We start from the raw sequence: 25,658 nt of genomic DNA, 5'->3' as shown, positions 1-25,658 counted from the left end.
TCAGCTTAATGAAATTTTATTCCATAACCGATCACACAAATATTCAAACGTCTGTAGGCACCAACAGGCCTGCTTCACATTTCTCCTGCTGCATCGTACATATTCCCGTCTTTCTACCCTGATAGTGGTTAAAAAAGCTCCGCTAACATCACAGTTAACGGCTCTTTAGGGTCAGGTGAGTCCAGTTTTCTGTCTGGGCTCCTGTGAGTTCTCATCTGAGGCCACCAACATTTCAGCAGCAAAGCTCCTATCATTAAAGCGCAGTAATTTAACCTACAAATTAAAAAAAATAAAATAGTGCCTTTAAACTTAATTTAGCCACTTTTTTTTTCTTTTTACATTAAAAGGCCTTTTCATATGTTCCATAAACTGTAGAAAATCAAGAACCTCACTCACCCAGACGCCCTGAATCACCGTCATTTCCGTTTCAACGTTGGCGCTATATAAATAAAATTGAATTGAATTGAATTGTATTTAAATCGCGGTTTAACTTCAGTGACTATGAGTGAACCATAATCGCTAACCTTCAGTTTTCCACCGTCGGGATTGCTACACATACCTAGAATATCCTTATTTACAACTACTTCATGTACAAGATCAGCTGTGTAGAGTGCAACAACCTCTTTCAGCATTTTACGTCTTATCATTGTGTCTGAAGAACTGTCATCGAGGAAGCGTGTTGTCAGCGTGATAGAAACCTCGAGCATTTCAACATTTATATGATGCATGAGGTTTGGCAACAGGAAAACAATTGAATGAGTTGATATATTTGCTGTAAACTGACATATAAACTAACTCTTGTACATTTCACCTGTGAGTGCAAAAACTGATTCATTTCTGGGCTGAATGGCTTTAAAAAGAAAAAAAATGGAAAACAGAATTAAATAAGGCCAAATGAAACATGATGAAGTCAAAACGTATTTACAAAATTCCACAAAGTTACAGCGTTAAATGAGTCAGCACGAGTCGTCAGAATGCACTGACTGTACAGATACAAAAAGCAAAAGATATGGCTTAATGACATGTTCTGAATCATGAGATAGCTTAAAATTCATCGTTTTTTGGCTTTTGGAACACGTACAAAAACAGATGATTATTTTTTTTGAAGTTGACAAAAACAAGAGAAACACCAAATACATGTAAACGCCAGAATGCATTTCATAGGACTGATAAGTATTCCTAGAGCTGTTTCGTCATTTGATGCTCATTTGGCAAACTTTGGCAAACCGAAAATAAATAAACACAAATTATTTCTTTAAAACATCCTATTAACTTGTTTTTTGGATTCTGTCTCTTCATCTCAAGTATAACAGTAAAATAAACAACATTTCTTACACATCGCTGCTACTTCACATATTTAATATAACCGTCCATCCCAGAAATACAAATAAATAGCTGGATTCAACTCATTGATAACTTCTTCAAAATCATAAAGCTATTTTACATGGCTTCTTTTCAATTCTCTTCTGTACAACAATCACAAATGTAAACCAAGACCGAACAAGGACAACTTAAGGCAACCAAAACAAGCAGGAAGAGGTTGGATCAATGATACGTGGACACACGGCCTGGACCTCCTCAGCTGCAGCAGCTTTATTTAGGAGGCAGCGGGTTGTCGGGGGTCGTTGGGGTTGCCAGCTCCTTATAAAAGTTCTCAATGTGATCCTTGAACATTTTCGCCACCACCGGCCGCTTCAGCTTCATGGTCGGTCCTGCGGAACGAGCGAAGAAATCCTGCTGTTAAACGGCTGCTTTTCCGAAACAAACCCTGTTGCCGCGTCAATAGCTTTGCTTAGAGGTCTTAACTGGTGGCATTTGGGAAGAAACTGTAACTCCATCCTGCACATCTCACAAAAACACCACAAGAAGTCACTGCATCAGAGGTTTAGCATGTGCATCTACATCCTTTTCATCTTATTTTTTTAACTGTATGCACATTAGGATAATGAGCGCACAATCAACTGTGACCATAAATGGGTGTAGAAACGCCCTTAAGCATCTGTTTATATATTGTTTTCACTCCACTACTCATTAAACCTGACAGCGAAGAGGACAGCTGTCATTAAACATAACCTTAATGTACAGCTGCGACTACTCATAGCACTCAATCATCATGCTAATCATCACAACAAATCATCAGAGATTCATTTATAATGTTAAAATTGTTGAGGGAAATTAAAAGATGACGTTACATAAAGACTACTGATGGGAAATCAAGGCTGAAGTATTGATCACAATGATAAAAGTGCATCACTCAAGCATTAACTTCAAATGAAGCTGATCAACGGACCTTTGATGCTGTCCATTTGCAGACATATTAGGAGAATGCCATCATAAATGTCAAATTGGGATAATTACATTAACAGCTGTAACTCCTACCTTAATTAACTTTATCTTGGTGATTTGGCCAGCTGATAGATGAATGAAAGCCAGCATACTGACTCAACATTTTAAACCCCAAGTTCTGGTGCAGCTAAACTTGTGCTGAACTGCAGATTGACACTAAATGACACAACTCGTGCCTCTAGAGTAGCCTTTTCATTAAACCCAAGAGCAGGAAGAAGCCATTTTAAAAGGGAATGTTTTTTTTAGGTTGGTGGTTCTCAATCTGTGGTCATGATATGAATCTAAGGAATCACATGATGATTACCGATTTAAGAAATTAATAAAATTGAAGTTGTGCAACACAATATTAACTTATTTATTCTCAAGATTTTTTTGTAACACAGTTCTAGCTCTTAAATCTTTAAACCTGTATTACTTGAGAAAAAAAAAAGAATCTTTGCACTGTTTACAACTCGAATGTGAACCATTTGGCCATTAATCTAAATGCTTTGTATTAAGGTGCCACCGTATATGTGGCTCTTAAGTGTCTTCATTGTGTAATTCCACACACGGCAGGCTTTAAATGTTCAGTATTACTTTTCCAGTGTTAGTGTTAAAACAAACATTCTTACGGTGTTCCACTCACCCAGCTCTCCTCCACCAACAGAGAAGTCCCGATCCAGAACGACCCACTTCTGAATGCGCTGAGCGTTGGAAGTCGCCTTCTCGTTGACTCGGTTGATTCCCTCCTGGATGGCAGCGTAGACCACACGGTCTCGGCCGCTTGCGATCTCAGAGACACGTGTGGCGTTGCTGCCCAGCTTCTTGCAGATCTCCACAGCTTCTGGTGTCAGTTCGTCCTCTGGATCACCTGACTCTGCGTTTACTTGGCACTGAAGGGACATAAAGTATGAATGTTTTATTTTCTTGTTGCCCGATACTTGAATTTTCCAGCATTACTACAGTACTAATTTGTAGAGGCTCTGTTAACGTTATCTTCTAGTTTCATATTCTCCCACCAGGTGGCAGTGTTTGAATGAAATATGTAAGAGGTCGGTGTCTCCTTTTACTGCCTCTCCTGTTTGCCATCAGTGAAGACAGATATGTTTACTTTCTGAGATTAGATAGGAACATATTAAGATTAGATGTTTACAATGCTAAGAGTCTGAGCTGAAAAGCATGTCTCAGATACAGAGCATCCAACAAATTACATCTGATATCTACCACTCTGCAACAGAGTTACATCCTGTGTTATCTACATGGTTACAGTTTAACTACAGGAGTACAGTCTCTCTGTTCGCTAGAGTGATCAAATCAAACAAATATTAAAAAATACGCCTGTTTTCAGGGCTGCCTTTTTACCTTAATGGTGAGCAGCATAGACAGAAACTTCTTCTTGTCTCCGATCAGCATGGCGTTGCTAATCAGAGGCACGGCCTCCTTCACCGCATCCTCGATAGGGACCGGAGGGATGTTCTCACCTCCTGCTGTGATGATCAGCTCTGCAATCAAACACAGACAAACAGGGTAAGTAAACAGGCTAGTTTACAGACTGCAGTGAAGAAAACTAAATCAGACTCACCGTCCTGTCAGAGGATATATTACTGCATAAAAAGAATCAATAGTCCCAAGCAGACAGGCTCTAGTTCAGAGTGACTGATGTGATCTATCTTTACGAGGAATACCTTTAATTCGTCCGGTGATGAAGAGGAAGCCATTCTCGTCATGTTTGCCCAGATCACCTGAGTGCAGCCAGCCCTCTGCATCCAGAGCCTCGTCTGTCTTGTCGGGCATATTTAGGTAACCCATGAAGACGTGACGACCCCAGAAGCAGATTTCTCCGTTCCCCTCTTCGTCTGGGTTGTGCAGCTTTGTCTTGCATCCTGGGATCTCTTTACCACAACTGCAAGACAAGAAAAACATTTGTACCCCTCTCCATCAATCATGTGAAATGACTTTAATACAGCACTGTAGGGAAAATCTGCATTTGATCAAACAGAAACAGAAAAAAGTACCTGGTGAGTTTGAAGGCATTAGGGCGGGAGATGGTGTGAGGTCCGGTGCTTTCACTCATGCCGTACAGTTCATAAAGAGGGATATCGAGGCTGAGGAAGAACTCCAGGGTGTCTTTGGTGATGGGAGCGGCGCCTGTGTAGCACTTGTTGCAGCGGTCCAGCCCCAAGGCCTTACGCACCTTTTTGAACACAAGCTTTTTGGCGATGTGATAGCTGAGTGGAGTGCGACCAGCAGCTTCATTTCTGAGAAGAGACGACAGTGTGAGCATTTGTTGATAAAAATGAGAAGAGTTGCACAGTATCATAAGCTCATTTTAAGTCTGCATTTATGCTTAGATCCCCAAAAATGACATAAGCAGCACATAAGAGCAAAAAAAAAAAACCCTTACAGTTCACCAACAAAATATTTATAACTGCAGTGGTTTCGCATAAGAGAGAAGAACTGATAGAGAAAATAGCATTTCAGTAAAAAAAAAAAACAGGAACTTGCCACTTCCTGAAAAAATGAGTCAAGCCTGTCTCAGTAAAGCAGTGATTTTGGATTATGTACGTACTGGTTCATCTTGGTGAGATTAGTCTGCAGACCCACATCTTTGGCCCAGGCAGCCACTTTCCTGCGTACAGTCGAAGACTTTTGACCGACGGATTTCATCTTCTCCTGCATCTTCTCCCAGACACGTGGGACGCCCATGAAGGCTGTGGGACGCACCTCCTTCAAAGTGTTTACCAGCGAACCCTGATAAAACACATTCAAATACCATTACCACCTGCTGCCTTTAGTTAACATGTAGTCTTATGTGTTTCCCAGCTCACATGGATTTAAATTTTAGACAACTGCTACCACCATGCGCATCGACCTGGAAAGATTTAGCATGGAAATCAGAATGCACGGTAAAAATCAAAGTTCTAATCCCAGTGTTCACAGACTATGAATTCAAGCCCTGTCAGATAAGTCTGTGTGGGTTTATGCTGTTGGGGTGGTGAATGAGCCAAAGAGGCCTCTTCTGTTTGTACAACAGTCATGTGCAGCCCTCAGGATTTGTTTAACATTTACAGCCAGTTTCCTGCTAATCTGCAGCTTTTTGTTACATTACACACTTAAATTGTTCTAATGAACATGCAGGAGCCATGATAATGAAATTATCAAATAAATGACTGTGAAACGGCCCCTGAGATGCGCAAATTCCCATAAAAGGACACGTTGCAGAAGATGCACATGACCAGTGGAGGGTTCAAGGATCTGAGATATGATGACAGGCTGAACCATTACGATCCGCTGAACTGGCTTTTCCTGTTTGATGACCCCCAACTATAGAATACCCTCTTTGTTGATGCTAGAAAGACAAATTTGTTCTTGTTCTTAACGTTTTAGGATTGTTGTTCTCAAAAAATCTGTTTGATAACTAGAACTGTTTCTTCTTGTTCCTTGCTATCACTGTAATCCTGTTTTTGTGATGCACTTTGGGCTGTGATAAAATAATTTACCAATGCTATCATTATAGGGAGCGTGGTTATCTGTCCTACAGCTATGTTGCATATATTTGTGTAAGTGACTACATTATAAATTGTCTCCATCTATGAACATTTTGCAGAAAACTAAATTCATATTCAACACTGGTATAATCTACAGAAATGTATATACAACAATTCAGCCATAAATTCTACTGTTATAAAGTTTAGAATCTTCAGTTTTTAGTGCCACTGTCAGAACTGTAAGTTCAATTCTATCTATTGAGTTTATGTTTAATGTGCTGTTAAACCCGAGTATATTATTTTAAGAGGTGTTTCAAATTTTTTGTCTTCCCTATTTACAAACATTAGTGAGGCGGAATATTGGGAACAACTGAGTTTAATGCAGTCCAATATAACCATCAGTAAGTATGACCTCTGACCTCTATAACAACCAAAAAAACAGACGATTCTGGGCGTCACTGAAGTGGACTTTGTGGCTGAGTGTTTTCATTTTGGGTGTCTCCATTGTTGTTCACAGCGTGTAAGAATACAGCCGCTGCGTCTCACCTTCAGGGCGTCTGGCTGAGCGAAGTAGGTCGCCCCTCCGACCTTCATGGTGACCCAGATGTCGACCATCTGAGCGGCGATGTGGCTCAGCGGCAGGTAGCTGACGACAGCCTCCTGAGCCTGAGTGGCTTCTGTGAGGCGCACGTGTTGGCTGGTGGAGAGCGCCGTCCAAGTTATCTGAGCAGAAAGAGAGAGAAAAACAGTAATTATGAGGCATTTTAACAGTTTTATGTCTGGGAGGTGACACAGAGATGTTTCTAGAAGACAAAGGTGAATGCATATGACCAGTGTTTCATATCAATATGGGCGAACTTTGGCACAAACAAAACAAATAATTGACTTGGTCAGACAGTCGGGCACCATGGTAATGAGCAACTGTAGAAGTAATGCTTACTTCTGGAAAAATACATTACTGCAAAAATACTGTGTTACAAGTAAAAGATCTGCACTGAAAATCCTACTTTAGCAAAAGCACAGGGGTATTATCAGTAAAGTGTATTTAAGTAGTAAAAGTAAAAGTACTTGTTGTGCTTGAGAGGCATTAATAATAGATTAATAGCAATGCAACACTGCAGAAGTAAAATGTTATTGTTGCAGCTGCTTAAGGTGGAGCTGGTTTTAACTATTGTACTTTTAATACAGTTAGTTACAGTGGTAGTTTAGGCCTCTGTTACCCAACCTGAGGGTCAGGCATCCCCAAAGGGTCACAAGTTAAACCTCAGGGGTTGAGAGATGATGAATGAGAATGTTTGGACTTTTTTCAGGTTTTTGTTGTAACTTCCTCTTTATGACACGAATGGTTCATAATGTAAATTCAACCAAGTCAGAAATTTTAGAGGGAAACGGATAACAACTCACCGTAGACTAGATGCTGCTTTTCAATAAGATGTCACAGGCCAAATCTTTAATGATACAAGCGTTTTAGGTTTTTTTTTTATGTAAAATGTTGATCTTGAAGTAACTATAGTTGTCAGATAAATGGATCAGAGTACAGTGTACAATAATTCACTCTGAAATGTAGTGCAGTAGTAGCATTAAATGAAAAACACTCAAAATATGCAAGTATTACAAGTAGATGTTGAGTAAATGTAACCTGTTACTGAACCAGGGTTACAGCTTGTTATTGGTCTGTGCGGATTGTCTTCAAGCAGGACTTTAACCACAGACACTAAACATAGGCAGGAACATTCCTTACAAGCGCTGTAATACGTCGGTCTGTGTACATCTGTCAGCTGCACTTTTGTGCCATGATAAAACAGGAGTGTGCTTCTGCTGTCAGCTGCAGGCAACACAACACAGATACTCGAGGATGTAAAAACACCCGTGGACCACATTGGCACTTACATTGTCATGGCTGAGCATGACTCCTTTGGGCTGGCCTGTGGTTCCTGAGGTGTAGATGAGCGTGCAGCATTGGTTGGGCTTCTGGCTGGAGAGGATCGCATCAAGAGGAGCATCAGGCTCGTCACGGCCGAGCTCCATGAACTCAGCCCACTGCAGTACACATAGAAACTTATTTACAATGTGTCTCGCACTCAATAAACCTTTTCATGTCTCTAGTTAACAGAGTGTGTGCTCACTGTGTACAGATTTGGTCTCTTCTCTTTTAGCGCATCTTTGTACTGGATAATGGCTTTCAAGTGTGGCAGCTTGTCTTCAACCTGTAAACAAACAAAATCCAATGTGAGAAGAACAAAGCTAGAGAATATTCAGCAAACCTATGAATATTTATAGTTATTACAAAAAACAAGACAAATACTGTGTTGATCAAAGGCTTGTCATAAAAGTAAAGTAAAGAATAAGGACGCAAAACATTCTAGTTGTGCCTGAAATCCTGAAACTGAACAAACTTGTGATTTAGATGCACTCACATTGAGGAAAAATTAAACAAATAGTGCATGGATGCTCCAAGAAAACCCCAGAAAACCAAAAATAACTAATACATTTTTGGAAAAGTGTAATTTCTTGTTAGAATAAAGCTGATTGGTGTGTAGCTTTTCCATATACTAACTTTAAAACAGTGCACTTTGATTGGCATATAGTATTGAATTGGGACACCTCGTGCAGACCTGCATATATTACTTTTTATGTGATCTATATACATTTTCAAAAAATATATCCACATTTGTGTGCTACACTTTATTACACATAATCTGTGCAGATACACATGATTCATATTTCTGTCATCAGCTCCTAGTTTGCTGATTTAAACTCAGTGTCAAACTTATTCTCCTCTCACCTGCAGGATTTTCTGCAGCTGTTTGTGATTCTCCACCACGATGATGTTAGCCTTGCAGTTTTCTGCTACATACTGGCATGCCTCTGGAGAGTTGGTGGTGTAGATGCCCACAGCAAACCCACTGCAAGAGATGAGACAGAATCAAAGTTAGCAAATCCAGGAACAGGTTCTTATTTTTGTGCTCATTTTTAGATTTAGTGATTCACACGAGTTCAGATGAAACTCTCCCCTCAGTTGTAAAGACAGATGTCTCATGAGGACATTCATATAATGTACAGTTACTTCTTATGCCAACTGCAGAAATTCTTTAAGATTTTGAAATTTTAAGACTTTTTAATATTTTCAAGGGCTTTTTTTTTTTTTTTTAAAAAAAGAAAAATGACATGAATCTTTCCGAGAGGTGAACCCTAAAATAAAGACTCACTGTTATTCAAACAAATTTCACTTTAACAAATAAATCCTCAGTTACTTTAGCTGGATAACATCATATTAACCTACAAAATTAAATCATGTTTGAAGCTTATATCTCTGGCTGCCTCTCAGCTCTGTTCAGGAGTGTCTCGTCCAACATGTGGCAGCTCCAGCATTTTAATTGCCACATTCCTGGTGACAATAGGGCAATAGAAACTACCTGGTCGAGCAGCATTTTTTTTTTCACTAAATACCTATCCATTTCTAATCGCATGTGGAACAAGCAAGACTTAATTCAATTTTTTTGGTTTTTGTTGTTTTTTAGAGTGCAAACGTGACTTTCCTGCTGAGTGTATCAAACACGATCTCTGATTGGTTCATTGCAACTGGTTTGATAAGCTGACATTCCTCTTGAGCTGCATCAGCACCAAGCAATAAGGAGGCATGGGAGTATCAGTGTCCTTGTTAAAAGTTCCAAGAGAGGAGCTGAACGTTCCTGCACCCAAGAGAACCACCATGCACTGATCTCCTTGTGCAACCACACTCATTTGCTTTGCTGCATGCCTGTTACGTCTTACAAGGACTGCAGTATCCAGAAAATGTCGATATAATCACGGCCCAAATTGGACAGAAGGCCTGAAAAATCCAACATCACGTAACAGATGTTTGGTGATGTAAGCGGCTCAGCCAGTGTAGCTCTGTCCTTGACCAATCAATGCGCTGAGGTCACAATTTGAAGGGTTTTGGTTTCTAAGGAGGAGTCAAGTTTTTGCACTCTTTTAGTTCGTTCAATAATGTTCACTGTTCGCTTCTGTTGAGGTCCTTCCTGCTGAATCTTTATGCAATCGAGAAATCTTTCTTGTGAAAGCTGTTATGTGATCTGTGCTCAGCTCATCAAATACTCAAACCCTTTGCTCTAATAAGTACTTGTCAGGAAATTTTACTCAGTGTACCAAAAGTCCAAGTATTTGGCCACTGTGACTGACACTATTACTCTGCCAAGGAACACGGCGGAGTTATGTGACGATGGGCGTACGTTTGTCTTTTTGTCTGTCTGTCTGTTTGTCTGTCTGTTGGCAACATTACTCAAATATGAAGTTTTCAGGGCAGGTCAAAAATGACACAAGGATCACCTGATTAAGTTTTTGACAGTGATACGGCTTATAGTCTGGATCAACGGATTTGATACAGATTTCTGTATCATTGCCAGCTAGCGGCACGGGGTCACTGTAACTATGACAACAAGTGAACGCTATGTCAGCTGCCTGCTGACGATCACGATTGCAATCCTACTACAAATCCACTGCTGCGGACTTATTGGGACTTATCCGTCAGAAATGATACAACGACTGAGCAGCTTTGGCGGAGTACTGCGCTCTCTGAGTGCTTTTCTAGTTTTATACATGTCATTGTAAGACCATTAGCGCTAAGGCATTAATGTATAAACAACATTTTGTTGAGATAGTTTAGTTCAGTGGTTACCCAACTACAGCTCAGAGCAGAGCAGGATAAATATTAAAGATTGTGAAATGATTGATGAAAGAAGAAGAATTAATTTCTGATATAAGAATTTGAAGCCACTTTTACAAGTTTCTCTATTTTGTCAGTTCTCTCTGTCATACTGTACAATTTTACCTCACTGAGCCTCAAATATTTATCTAAATGAAACCACCTGAGAGGTTAAATGCTAACAATGGATAAGGGGTTCGTACTGTATTTTAGTGAAGGTTAGCAAATGTTTTATTAGTTCTTAATTTGAATATAAAACATGCAGACATGTATGTATATACATTTCTTAAAGTGCCTAAAATTGTACTTCAGTACAGTACTTTGTGTAAGCACCAAGTTACTTAGTTTCCACTACTACAGTGCGCCTCTTGGTAAGCACACTGCTGTAACGTATGAATCAATCAATCAAGATGTATTTAACCTATGAGGCTACGTGCAGAACTGACTGACAGCCAAAGCTGTGTTCTGGCACACTCGTAATTCAAGTCTTAAACTGCATCACTCAGGTATGGAAGAAATGCAAATATATATACACGCACACGCAGTGACACACACACACACAGATCTTAATCAAACTCTCAGTGAGGGCACATTGAGTTTGTCATCAACTGTTACATAAACTTGTAAATTCATAAACGAAGAAGAAGCTCACCCTGCCAAAATGGCCCCAATGTCCGAGATGAACCACTCAGCAGAGTTGAAGCCCAGGATCCCGACACCGTGGTAGCGCTGCAAACCAAGCTGCAGAAAGACAAGTATGCTGTTTAGGCAGGAAATGAAAAAACACACTATTAAACAATCTTAATGATCCCAGGAACAACACTGAAAGTTCCAGTAGATTCAGTTGCACACAAAATGTCACTTTATTTTGGCCGGGATCATTCAGATATGTTACCTCACTTCTTCGTAGTTAGCATTTTTTTTCCTGCCTTTTCTTAATATTTATATTTTTGTATTTAACAAAAAGAAAGGAGAGGCACATGTAATGTAGCTGAATCAAAGAGACACTGTGATGAATTGTTTGAGCTGCATATTTCTTTAAACAGACCAATACTCAATGTAAATATTGTTGTCAGATGAAGCCTTTACAACAACAAATGTCATCCTTCCTTTACAAAATTTTTATTTGCAATTTCTGGGAGATGGGAGATGGTTTTGAATAGCCAGCAGCAGATCTACTGATCCACAGCTGTTGCCATGGAAGCACACATACAGTCAGATGTACATGGTAACATTATAAGATAAACTTGTTTAAATGTTTATTGTAAATTACTGTAAAATACTTCATCACTGTGAGCTTTACATCATTTGGCATCAAACAAAAGTCTCATGTGGAAAAAAATGCATGTGTGGGGGCATCAGATTCAAGGTTGTGTGTTTAAGTACAGAGAGAATCGAGTAGGTATGAATATGTAAGTTTCTGTGCAGGAACAAGACCCAGTGCTGACTAACAGCATAGAGTTTCACAACAAATAATAACGTGCTCTGTCCTGTTTGAGCAGCAGAGGCCTGTCCGGTCTAGATGACTTCTCAGCTCCCTCATGCTGCGCTGCACATTGTCTAGACTGACTTGGCGTAAAATCAAATCCACACAAGACTCTAACACAATGACAACTGAAGTGGATTGTTTAAAACCAAACAGAAAACCTTTGATACTGAAGAGGAGTTGTGCTCAGGGTGTGTGGACGGACACAAAAGATTCTGCAAAAGATTTACAGACAACTTTTTGTATTTCTTTACTGAGGCTACTAAATGGAATTCCTGTGATTGAGCAACAGCGTGTGCTACATTTTTCCATATTTATACTAGCAAATGTTGCACTGTTGAGCAGCTGGTTAACCGCATGTGGAAAAATATATTTACATGCCACTGAAATACGATCTGTTGTCAAAGCTACAGTTTAACCACCAGTCTACTGTTTGTTAGGGCTACAAGTAACAACTGTGTTTTTTTCAATATCGAAAACTTTAAAAAAGAAGTTTAGTCAGATTTTCCAGAGCCAAATGTTTCATATTTAAAGGTCTTATTTTGTGTGACCAAGAGTCCAGAACTCAAAGATGTTTGGTTTACAGGAACACTAAACACAGAAAAGTCAATTCTCACATCAGAGAAGCCACAAACAGTGTTTAGCATCTTTGCTTAAAAATGGACTTAAACTATTCATTTTCTGTCCCTAAACCAATCATTTAATCAACTAATTGCTCTCACACATCATGGACATGATCAAATCAATCACACTACAAACAAAGAGTGAACAAAGAATAGTTTCAAAGCTACCTTTAGGAAGCTCTTGGCAGCGGTGCGACAGGCCTGGTAGTAGTCTTTGTAGTTCAGGCTTTTCTGCTGTTCGCCCTCCTTCCAGCCTAAAGCTGTAAAGGTGCCAAAACGCTCCACCGCTGAGGTGAACATCTGGTTGACTGTCAGAGGGTTTTCAGCAGCCAGACCGGAGTCACCCATCCTCAGCTGCACCTCGGCATCGCGCTGTGACGTCCACAGACGAGGCTCTGCTGCTGCTGGCAGCGACAGGGAGTCTGGCCGCTGGGCACTCACTGGAACATGTGAAAAGACATTCAGAGAAATGATCAGAGGTTTGTCAGTAAGCCTAAGTGATGGATCCTTTCACTCTTGTTTCCAAGATAACACGCAGAACCGCATCTACTGCTACAATCTCCTGTTTCTGTAATCTCCATGTGAGCTGCAGTAGACATGCTGCATTTGTGGCTTTTGAAGGAATACCCACTGGCACTTTGTAAAGCTACAAACAAGCACAGGTCACCATGCAAATGAGCGAAACTAATCCAAGCCCTTGGCCACAGAGCTGGGCTCACAGGATACACAGCGAGCCAAATGAGCAACAGTAAGCCATTATTTCTTGTTGGCTGGATGCAGCGTTCTCAGAAACAGAAAAGTCAATATTAGTCCACAAATATTGTGAACTAATATTGACTTTTCAACAAATATTGTGAAGTAATCACCACTGTGAAACTACAGTGTAGGTAGCAAGTCTCAAAAACATAGATTCAGACAGGATTTCATACATGACAAACCAAATGAACCAATCCTGCCAGCTTGCAGGGCGATGGCTGCATGAATCCTTATCCTTCTTCACAATTGGTTTCTGGTTTAAACATGTATGGCTGAATTAAGCAAGAGTCGATTATGTAATTGAAAAAACTCCCAAAAATATGTAACCAAGATACATAAAGAAAAGTTTTTAAAATTTCAATAAATGATCAAAGAGAAATTTTAATTTGTCTTGTTAATTGTATTGTAAGGGCTTGAAAGGCAGACATAATCAAAAAGGAGTTATCATTATAACCATAAGAAATAAAAACAGAATTTTTCAGTATGAGTTATAATAAAGGGGAGTACATTAAGAAAGATTTATTTTAAGGAACAGATGATATAATCTGATAAAAGACCCAACCAACCTTTAAGATTAATAGTATTTCAAAATGTTGATAATTCTAATTTATTACAACATAAGGCTTCATTTTCTAACTCAGGCCAGCTGTTCTGAAAAGTCATTCCTGAGATCTATTTTATATATATATATATATATATATATATATATATATATATATATATATATATATATATATATATATATACATACATACATACATACATACATACATACATACATACATACATACATACATACATACATATATATATATATATAAAAAAAAAATGAGCAGTCTCCTTGGTAAATGTCTCCTTGGTAACAATCTGTTTGATCATCTTACTGCCGTGTTTCTCGCTCCGTTGAACCTGAGACCTCAGCCATCGCTTAAGTGACAACAAAATGATTGTAAAAGACTTACGACTACTACTTAAATGAAAAGACAAAGCCCTGGAGATGTTAACAGTCATTACTTGTCCCTGTTGTAATTTTACAGTCACAAAGAAAGACGCATTATTGACCTAACTACCAGCAGGATGATTTAAATATATGATGGTGTAATACAGTGGATTTATAACACACAGCTGGTTATCAGCCTATTCAGCCATTGAGGGACACGGATGGTGAACATGTTCTCACAGAAAACTCTACTGGCAGTAAATATGTACATAAATACAGCAATAAAATTCTATTTCACTCAGTAATTCTGTCTTGTACATATAAGAAAAAAACATGGTTTTAGTTTGTATTCTTATGAAAAAAACTAACATAATAAGCCGTTTACCCGATTAATTACAGACCTGTTTTTAAATGATAATTAGAAAAGTTTTTTTACACTTTCATACCCGTTAACAAATATTACGGAAAAAGTGCACCAGGATTTTTTCCTCAGTGACTAAGGCCGGAAGGAATGTCCAAATGGAGTTTAAAGGCAGGAAAGGGGAAGTGAAGTTTGCTCTGCCAAAGAATGTGGAGTTCACTCAATTCGGTTGGTCTGCTTCCTGAGGAAAAACGTTCAGCGATAAAGAACAGTCACAAAAGCTGACGTCAGCGACTAGAGCAAAGCACAGCGACTGGATCCAACCTGACAAAGTACCCTAACTGTATGTCTGTATATTTCTTATCTTAATTTAAATCCGGGTGCACCACCATCAAGAATGTTAGAGTTAAGGGAGGGGCCAAGAGAGAGTAAACACATTGGACCTCTGGCCTCACCCATTTGTGTGTTTGAGCTCTGCTCAGCAGGGGCCTCTGTAGTCTTGGTGCTGCTGGTGGCTGCATCGGGGGCACCAGCCTCTTCCTCCCTTTCCCCCGTCGATTCTTCCTCTGAGGATTCACTAACGACAAGGAAGGGAAAAAAACATGTCACTTAACACAGGTGAGCAGATTCCCAGAGCGACTGTAATCTGTGACATCCTGGGGAACAACCAGAGGCACAAAACATGACGGAGCACTGAGATAAGTGGTGGCTCTCATCATCCTTACAGCACATATGATGCCTTCATCTCAACTGTCGGTCTAACAATAACGCATTCAGAAGAGAATTTATATCATTAAAGCTTAAGTGGTTGATGAACGTGAATGGAATATAATCCATTTACAAACCAATAGTACAGTTATGAGGATTATGTGAAGAACTTCTAAGCTCTGGAGCCATAACATGGTTAGTAAAGTTGGCTGTGCTATTCAGTACACTCACAGTCAAATCGAAATTTAAACTACCCAATATTAACCACTGTTATCACTGTCTCTGATAATATTGGATACAATCTTTTTTGCTCTGTGGTAAAAACAAACACCAAGTCGACTCACAAGCTGCCACTAAAGGTCACATATCTCAGATCTGCGAGCACGTCAAACTATTATTTTTAGAGGCCTGCAGAGGTAAAACCCATGCAGTATTTAGTACAGTTTGCTCATGTGAAACCTACTTCGCTGTGTCCACAATGCCGTCATCAAGAGAGGCTGCACTGTCTCCTGTACCACAGGACGACTCCAGGAAGCCGCCTGCTCGAGGAGGCTCCATCACCACGGCTTCAGACATAGCGGCGGGCTCGCACACGGTCACTGGAAGAGAGCAGCGTCAGGACTAGTTAGTGGTGTTTGACGCAGAACATCCACAGCAAGAAAACTGCTTCAGACGGTGACTCAGAGAGGCACACACAAGCAACTTCCCAAAATTGCATCAGGTGCGTTGTCGAGAGTAAAACAGCATTAAGAAAAACCTCCTCAGGGTTTAAATGAGGATTTTTACATCACACCTTTTTTATGATGTTAAAATCTTGACTGTTCTCCTGTCAGTGAGTCATTGATGCAGTAAGCTGGGTTGGTCATGTGCTCCACTGTTGGTTTATTTTTTAATGAATAATGGAGACTTTTCTCCTGGGGTTTGGTTTAATTATCAGCTTATTATTTGGTTATAAAATTAAAAAAAATATCTATATATTACATAAAATATCCCCAGAAGGCAGAACAGAAAATCATTTTGTTTAAGAAGCCATTTTTTCTTGATTTCATTACTTTAATTTTACTACTACATTCTACTACTAGACTGAAATGCATAGTGGAGATTTGCCTTGTAAACACTGTAAATAATTTGGTATTCAGACCATGTGTAGACTTCAAGGCATTTATGAGCCTCTATACTGCTTAACTATTACCTGAACAACATGAATGTGCCTAAAAAGATTTATTTTTAATAACAAATAAATCTTTTTAGGCGCATCCACTGAGTTTGTGATTGTCTCTACTAGACATATTATTTTTTGGAGTAAAGTGTAAGCCTGGACTGAAAAGAAGCCTCGACTTTTAAAAGCCAAAAGACTTTGTTCTTGTCGTCTAATTGCTACAAAGTTAAGCCAGCACCAACGTGTGACTGTCGGCGGCGTCACACTCACAAAAGTCGCATCTGAGTGTTGTTGGCACCAGGTCACACTACATATTCTAACAGTTGGAGTTACGTTCAGTCCCTGTTTTTATCTCGTATTCTGTTGACAGAGTAAAAAGCCACCATTTAGAAATTTAAACAACTCTAAATATTGATACAATATTGCGACTGAGCTCTGCTGAATGAACACAGAAAAGTTTAAAGTGCTCAAACGTGTAACATGCTGGTAGGAAATTACCTTTATGGATGACTTTATGCTCTACTAAACAAATATTGTCCTGTTAATAAAATGTACTTTTATAACAACAGTGTTTGGAACATATGGAGCCTAGCTGGCAAAGCTACTGATAACATTGTCTTTTACAAATAATGGACTGACGTTCTTTGCTGAGCTTGGCCAACAAAGACCTATTAAAAAGCTCAGTCCCATCAAAATCCAATGAAAACCATGTAGATATACAGCTAAAACTAAAATGGTAACAGTGTGGGACAGTGGAGGATGGACAAGCACAGCCTGATTTAACTCTTCTCTCTTAATTATCCTGTGTCATTCACATGCAACCCAGAATGTTAAAGTGTATTATCGGTACCATTTCAGAATGGTTGGAGGGAGAATCCTTTCCTGCCTTTGACCATTACCTGATCACAGGAACCTGGTCAAACCTCTCTCTCATAGAAGCCACTGTTGTTGCCTTTTTGGGAACCCCCTCTATAGTAAATCACAGGTCTAACCTGTTTATTTAAGGGGGCTGAAAACACATACCAGTAGCTTCGTCTGTCTGTTGTGGCAGCAGCCTATCATGGCTCGCCTGTCAGGGACAATTGGGCTGGGACAAGTGGAAAGAAACAGGCTCCAGAGAGGTCAGAGAGCAGGAACAAAAATACTTTCCATGAAGCTTAAGAGTTTAACACATATTTGCCGACCAAAACGTTGACTGTTTAATTACAAAAACAGGTTAAATGGAGTATTTTACATGCGAATTGTATCTAAAGTGGTGGCTATGAAATTGCAAGCAATCCTAAAATTCTGGATTCAGCAGCCATCACTTCAAACTGCTGTCAACCATCGTCTCTGTTGCCCTGACAGAAAAACAAGTCTACCTTGGCCATGCGGTAACCAGCTGACCCTGAGGAGGCTTAAGTTTGATTCCTCTGGAGGCATAAAGGTCCCTCTGGACACACTTTATTTCACCTCTTCCTTCCAGTGCAGCTGCAGATTCCTCAAGGACACAGCTGTGGGTGGATGTGGTTTTCAAAACTGGGCTAAATTGAAGATGAGTTGAGGGTGGAGGCAGGCAGGCCTCAGATGAGCTTATTCAAACATTAAAATCACCCCTCTGCTTATTTCTTCAATCTATCATTGTTGTGGTCTTAGGACAGGAAGAGTTCGGGGCGTGATGCTGATCTTTAACAAGGCTTAGTCAGCTGTGAACCCAGCAAGTCTGTAATTTGAGATGTTTAGGCTAAAAACATCAGACTGGGAAAAGCCCCAAGGCTGTTTTCTTACTTGCCCACTACTTATTACGTTCTAGCACTTTCTCCTGATGAGCTATCATCACATGAGCTCCTCACGTTTACATCACGCACCAAAGCTTGTGATCCATCTTTCTCATTAAGCTCCAGTGTGGCAAACCCCCGACAGCTTCAGAGGAAAAAGCCTTACAACATCAATCACCAGTCATCAAAGCAAACGGCATTATTGACAAACAATCTGCTTAAAATTAAAATTCCCTGTAAACTATTTCAGTTTCTATATTTTCCAATGCAGAGGTTTTCTGACATGGGATATGCTTGTGGGCTTCCCCTTCCACTGAGCCCATGAACAATCAAAAGTGAAACCAAAATCCTTCAGAAGTAGGGCTGCAACGAATGATTATTTTTAGCATAGATTAACCTGCCAATCAATTGTTTCATACATGAAAGGTCCAAAACAACAATCAGTGCCCATCCCAGTTTCCCAGAAACCAAGGTGACAACATTATTGTTCAATACTCACTCCACAACCAAAAGTCCTTGAAAAAAATAACTGATAAATTGACTAGTTGTTTCAAATCCACAAAGCTGACAAATCTTCTTAGTGAATCTTTTAATGTATGAGATGCGAAAAACTGGGGAAGAATGTTGTCCCATCTTATGAAAGCCCAAGGTGTCATAATCAAATTTGGTCAACCAAAAGCAACAAATCCTCTGAGAATGTTTGCCATGTGAAATGACTGAAACAGTCGGTAATCAAAGTAGTTGTTCTGTTGCACTATCGTTTAATGAATTGCTTTCAGCTCTAGTCACCTTTTTGGGATTTCTTTTAATCAAGAAACACAAGAAGCATGTTTTCCATCTTTTCTTGCATGCTTTCATGAAGTTTACTCATCATAGTACAGCAGATCCAGAGCCAAGGATGAATTATCTGATGGATTTAGCACCACTGCGCAAACTGACATCACTACACAGATACTGCATTCATGCAATCAGGATTATGACTGTAGAGCAGAGTCATGCATAGCAACAGCTGTCCCCTTCACAAGGAGAAACGCAGCAGTAGTTGGAAAGCAACACTTAAACCTCTTATGTATTATCACTGATTAATAGCGAAGGAGCCAAATGTGTTGTCTGAAAAAAAGGAGGGGGGCAAGGGACTCTCCCCAGTACAATACCACCATGCCTGCAAACTTCTGTTAGGTTAATCCCCTGTCAAACAGAAAAACCCCACCCCTCCCTTCAATGTTGTCTCTTTTCTCATGCTTTGTCTGCCTTTGGCCAAGATAACAACCACCTCTGCTTGACTGTCTGAGACCTAATGTTGCTGCTTAAAATGCAAAAGAGACACACTGAATTATTATGAATCTATGTCCTGCATGATGTGCACCTCCAGCCAGCTGCCGCCTCCCAACAGCACCCAGTGGAGCAGTTTATGACTGGGCGTAATCCTCAGCATCACCATTCTAGTTCCAGTTGCAAATATCTGTAAGGCAGCGCAGGCTTTTAAAAGAACTGGGCTGATGCTTTATAGGCATTCCTTTAATTAGTAAAACAACACGGCAAAATTGGCACAGGTCTGCCGGTTGGGTTACACCCTTTTATCAAGGCACCAGGGCTGCGCATGTAGTCTAGAGGCAGACCAGCCCCACGCTGCAACCTCTTTTTACATTTACACATAAAATACAGAGCATTAGTCCATCAACCATGAATTCAAATCAAGTTAAAGTGAGATTCATTGCATTCTCACGGTGAAATTATTGTCAGCAAACAAATGATAACCCATAAATCAGACTATAGCATCAAACCTGAGGACTGATTCATCTCAATTCAAACAAAATCTAAGTGTTATACAGGAAATAAACATATTATCCACCGGTTTTCTCAGCCAACATCATCAACTAGTTGCTTCCCAAGCCTGATATGCCTGTGAAAATGAATACCTCCTAGTTACATGGAATAAAAAATTAAATCCAGCCGCGATACTCACATTGCATTGCTGGAAACTAATTCTTTCTCCAGGTCGTGTCAAACAGGGTTTCTCTGAGATCTTCCTCTTTCCTCTCTATAAAAGCTGTGGCTTCAGTTTGTCGCTAAACACACGCAAATACTCCAACCAACCGCTCTGCCTACAACTTGAGCAGCATATCATTCATTTTCAAACACTAGCCGGCTCCGCTGGTCCCTCCCCCTGAAGACCCCACCCAGACGGGCCTGCCAGCTTCCTCCAGTCAGCCCCCCCACCTCAGCCCAGAGCCTCCTGATTGGCTCAAACTGCTCACACCACAAGACCCATTTTCCATATAAGGCCACGCAAGCCAAATGAGTAAGGTGGGGGAAGTAGAAACACACACACACACACACACACACACACACACACACACACACACATATGCACACAACACACACAACACACACACACTCTTGACAGATGATGCTATGAAACTCCAGCCCATCCCCCTGCACACAGAAACACCACCTTGCATACACGTTGCAGATATGTCGGCTGAGGTTACTATCGGACAAACTGTATGCAAAGCGTTCTCAGGCCAGAACTACAATTGCAGCTGTGCTGGCTTCACTTCACGCCTTTCCACAGACTGAAGACACCCACATCCTGTGACCTACATTATTAAAACTATCGCACACATAACTTTCTTTTTTCTACCTTACATCTACCTCTATATATGTAATTTGTATCTGCCTCATTGCCATACTGCACCTACAGTGTTCATTGTATTTGCACTAGTATGTTACTAAGCTGTGTTTTTTTCTTTTTTCTTTCTATTTTATTTTATTCTTAGTAGATTACTTGTTCTACATTTGTACATATATTTATCCCCATTTGTTTTATTTATGTCACTTATCTCTAATTTCTTGTTTTTTACTCAATTTCTTATGCCATTGTTGCACTGCCTGCTCTACGTGCCTTTTTAATTGCCCCCCTGGGGACAAATAAAATTTTCTGTACCTGATCTGATTCTTTATTAGATTAAACTTGCTAAAAAACCCATTAAAGGCAACAAATAATCCTTATTTTCACCACTGATACACTACCAGTCAAAAGTTTAGACACACCTTCTCATTCATTTTATTTTTTGTATTCTTTTCTTCATTGTAGATTAATATTGAAGATTAACACTTTTTTCTTTACTACATAACTCCATATGTATTTTTTTATAGTTAATTAGGTATTCAGTATTAATCTACAATGTATAAAATAAATAAAAACCATTGAATGAGAAGGTGTGTCCAAACTTTTGACTGGTAGTGTATATCTGAAGATTATTCAGGGGCTTCTTTTGTTGTCTCTACTACATAAATTGTGTCAAATGTCTATTAAATGACATGTCCATCACACGTTTCCCAAGTCCAAGGTGACATTTGCAAAAGGCTTGTTTTATCTGGCAAAACCTCCAGTTTACAATTATATAAGGTCGAAAAAAAGCAGCAAATCCTCCAATTGGAGAAGGTGAAACAGCACATATTTTGCACTTTTGCTCATGAAACAAATCAAATGCTTTCTATAAAATAGTTTCACATTAATTTCCAGGGACAAACAACTGCATTTATTTTTAATTTATAGCTTTTATTTTATAACTATATTCTTCCACTCCACTATAATTCAGATATAGTAATTTTTATTCCACTGCAGTTTTGTGCAACTAATAGTTACTAGCTGGATTAAAAATCAAGATTTTACATGCACAACACGCTGACAGGGACTAAGTAGATTAATGCTGCAAATACTTTACTCATAACATTTTCTGTTCATCTAATTGTAGTCCTCAGATTGAAAATCTAAACTGTCAGCCCAATTACAGCGCTTGACAAGCCAATCCTGTACTTCTAGTTTTTCTCAGTCATGCCCTGATACCAAGACAAAGACAGCAGCTCTACACAGGAAACAGGTACAGGAACAGAGGATAAACTGGTGATGGGAAACAGTGCACTTCTGAACAACTATGTAAATGAAGCGGTGAAACCCAACCAGAGAAACAGGTCATGACCCTTTGTAAAGAGCATCTCTCTGTGAGTGAAGCTATTTTTACACCCTCAGTTGTGGGTAAATGTAGATGTGAGTAAATTTAAATGAATACACTCAAAAGTAAACAGTTTACAGGTTAAACAGTCATGCACCACTAGCGGTTAAAAAAAAAAATGTTTCACTGATGGCCAGAATTTCCTCAACACAATTTCCCCTAAACTCCCACCTCAGTAGGGGAAGTAGAAAGGACACAAATTTCCTGCCCAAGCTCATTAAAATATGAGATACAGAAAGTACAATTATTTTGCTGATGCTTACAATATGAAAGCTTTAATATTTCCCATATCTTATACCTTATATTTACCTTACCAAGCTTTTTTATTTTACTTACCAAAAAAAACTTGGAGATTTTCACTATGTATTCTCTCTATTTAGTACGATGCTTTCATTAAAAAATCTCAGAAAAACAGATTCACATACCCTTTGAAAGGGCAAAAGTGTTCGTATATGCAAGAGATAGCTTAGGTTATATGTCTATTTATACTATAATCACATATGATTATTGCTTTAATTGACGTGGCTTACTTTCTAAGATCAGCCTTTAAATAACTCACGTGTGCAGATGCTCACATGACATCACAAATGTGTGCCATCACTGCTTTATAGAAAGATCAGTCTCAGCCAATTGCCACGAGAGACGAAAACACAGAGCCACCACACCACAGCATCATGTGACACTCCGGCTGAGCCAGCGTACCCATGCGCACATGCTGAAATGCTGCAGGATGAGTTTAGTGCTGATGCACCCTTCACTGAGGTTACTGTGGGTCAGTGACATCCTCCGTGCTGAGGCAGTACTAACACTGACTTTCTCTGTTTATATCACAAGGGTTTGCTATGCAGAATGGATTTTCTCCAGTGTAATACTCATAAAATGCTATGCCATTAATAGCGCATTATTTACAATTTAATACTGAAATGTAGCTGATTTTAAGCATTTTATTTATCAAAACCTCACATTTTTTTCACAATCACAAGTTCAGTGTGTATAATTTTAATGCTTAAAGTAACTACAATTGTCAGATGAATATAGTAGATGGAAAATGTACAAACTATTTCCTGGGATGTAGTGTTATAAAAATATATGGATGAAAATGTACATATGTATTTTAAGAGCTACTCTAGTATACTTGAATATAAATGTATTTACAGACATAAGACTAAAATTATTTTTAAAAAATTACAATATTATCTATTTTAGCTTGAAGACTTTGTTGTAGCTGTAGGTCCTGTCAGTGTACAGCAAAGTTGTACATTTACAATTACCCTTTTTACACTTACTGAAATAAGTTTTACAAATTTATATATATAAAGAATATCAATTAAAGCTAGACATGACTACATTTTAAAAAATTACTAATTCAATTAAAATATTATTTAACTGTAAAGATACATCTATCTAATTTGGGGACTTACTCGATTACAAATACGCAATATTGCATCCCTCATACACACAGGAGATACAACCAGAATATCGAGACTACCTTGCTAGCATAAAAAAACTACATTTCCCATAAGTCTTACGCAGCATTACAATGACAAATGCTCTTGGGAAATGTAGTTGTTTAACTGTAACAAAATAATTACCGTTTTACTTTGGGTAAAATGCCAAGGTGTTTAAATTTAACTTTTCAATTGAGAATTAAAAACAGACTTAGATTAGATTACGGATAAAAATTTAAGGCATACGTTTCAAATTGTTCACAAGCACAATTTCGAAGATAAAACTTTGGAGGGTAAACCAGTTATGCTAGCAGTGCAGCAGATGTTTAGGGGCGGGATCCCGTCCGTGAACACCGTTTAAGCTGCTGCCGCCGCTCTGCTAAAAGAAAGTCTCCTCTAAAGACTGTTAATCGGTTGTGGAGGGGGAAAAAAAGCGAATTTTCCAACTCATAAATAAAGATAAATTCATACCCGACTGTGCTGTAGGCTACTACCGAGCAGCGGCGTCGCTCAACTTCCTAAAAAAGTGGCGCTGTTCAAACATAGGAAACGACCTCATGATGCGTTCAAATGTCATTTTAGTTCATCTGCCACATGTATAATCCATAAATATGTGGTGCTGCTTATGCTGAAGCTAAGACAGAGTGATGAATGATGAGGTTACCTGAAGGAGCAACGGCGGTGGTGTGTGTCCTACAGGAGAGCCTCAGTGAGAGTGACAGCAGCAGCTCTGTGGAGGGTCAGAGTCATGCTGCTCCGTGACACCTGCTGCTGCACCCACTCACTTCCACAGCTCACACAGCACTTTCACTTCACCCCGTCACAGAGCTGCAACTATTCTCACCACACACTGTTCTGCCTCACTATTATTCTTCTGCTCTGGTAGCCTAATTTTTTCGTGATATTCAATTTGCTTCATGCAGACCTAAGAAAGTTTACATACATAAGAAGCTAAAACCACCTTTCCCCCCCTTTTCTTTGATGATTGTAATTTTATGTCTTTATTTTATTATATTATTTTATTTATATTATTATTTTCTGTCTTTTATTTTAATTGATTACCAGTGCTTTCCATTTTAAGTTCTATTGATGGACTAAACTATTGCAGCTTTGTTTGGGATATATCTAAAATTACAAATTTACAGTCAATCCTATGTGTGATGATACAAGAAGCTCTATGGCACAACTTTACATGAACAAAAGAGGTAAAACTGTTTTTTCTCCAATACTGTACGGTCTTGATCTTATGAAAAATGCCCTGAGAAGACAGAGGCTATATAATTAACATTTTATTCCATTGAAATTTAATGAAATAATCCATAAATGCACCTAATCAATATGTCATTTTCTCAAAACATAAACTCAATTTGGACACAATAGTGTGTGTTTTTAGTACAGATAAACTTAAATATGATACAGTATACAACTGTTGACTGTAAAGACACATTTTTGTTGTGTAGCATTTGGACACGACCATTTCAAAGACTGATACTTGATTCATTGTGAACATGCTTTATAATATCGCATCCACACTGTTTTCAATGTTGCCTGTAGTACCTGGCAGCATAATAGATGTACTAGTTTTGTGAGTGTGTGAGCATGTATGTGTTTAACGTTCTCTTTTGAATGAGCTTATTTATGTCTACATTAGATTTATATCCTGCTTTTTCTGTACCTTTGGTATAAATTTTGTTGTTATTCTTTCTCAGAGATGTAGAAAAATATTTTTTTCTCTCAAAATATGTAATAATTTTTTAAATTATTGTTAACATTATAGGAGTTCTAAAATGTCCAATGTGACTTAAATACCATTTCGACTTTAATATCCTTTTCCTCAGAACCACACTAACTGACTGGTGTTGAGTCAGTTCAGTGACAAATGA

The 25,658-nt window shown here is 39.0% G+C and overlaps 1 protein-coding gene across 2 annotated transcripts; it reads right to left on the bottom strand.

Annotated features, from left to right (window-relative positions):
• Positions 1 to 24,571, bottom strand: acsbg2 (acyl-CoA synthetase bubblegum family member 2). Of its 2 annotated transcripts, none has more exons than XM_023293938.3 (15): positions 24,440 to 24,571; positions 15,856 to 15,991; positions 15,140 to 15,261; positions 12,796 to 13,067; positions 11,171 to 11,259; positions 8,599 to 8,719; positions 7,940 to 8,020; positions 7,704 to 7,853; positions 6,360 to 6,536; positions 4,895 to 5,076; positions 4,341 to 4,583; positions 4,011 to 4,228; positions 3,688 to 3,827; positions 2,972 to 3,218; positions 1 to 1,712 (listed from the first exon to the last, which is right to left on the bottom strand). In XM_023293938.3, the coding sequence occupies exons 2-15, from the start codon at positions 15,966 to 15,968 to the stop codon at positions 1,594 to 1,596; spliced, it is 2,274 nt and encodes a 757-aa protein (XP_023149706.2). In that variant the 5' UTR covers positions 15,969 to 15,991; positions 24,440 to 24,571; the 3' UTR covers positions 1 to 1,593. The 2 variants fall into 2 exon arrangements, with proteins under 2 accessions (XP_023149706.2, XP_023149705.2); XM_023293937.3 differs by lacking the exon at positions 24,440 to 24,571 and adding an exon at positions 20,275 to 20,440.
• Positions 24,572 to 25,658: the final 1,087 nt, after the last annotated feature.

This window comes from Amphiprion ocellaris, chromosome 2 (genome assembly GCF_022539595.1).
Source record: "Amphiprion ocellaris isolate individual 3 ecotype Okinawa chromosome 2, ASM2253959v1, whole genome shotgun sequence".
Taxonomy (NCBI): domain Eukaryota; kingdom Metazoa; phylum Chordata; class Actinopteri; family Pomacentridae; genus Amphiprion; species Amphiprion ocellaris.
This window is presented reverse-complemented; position numbering and strand designations above follow the sequence as displayed.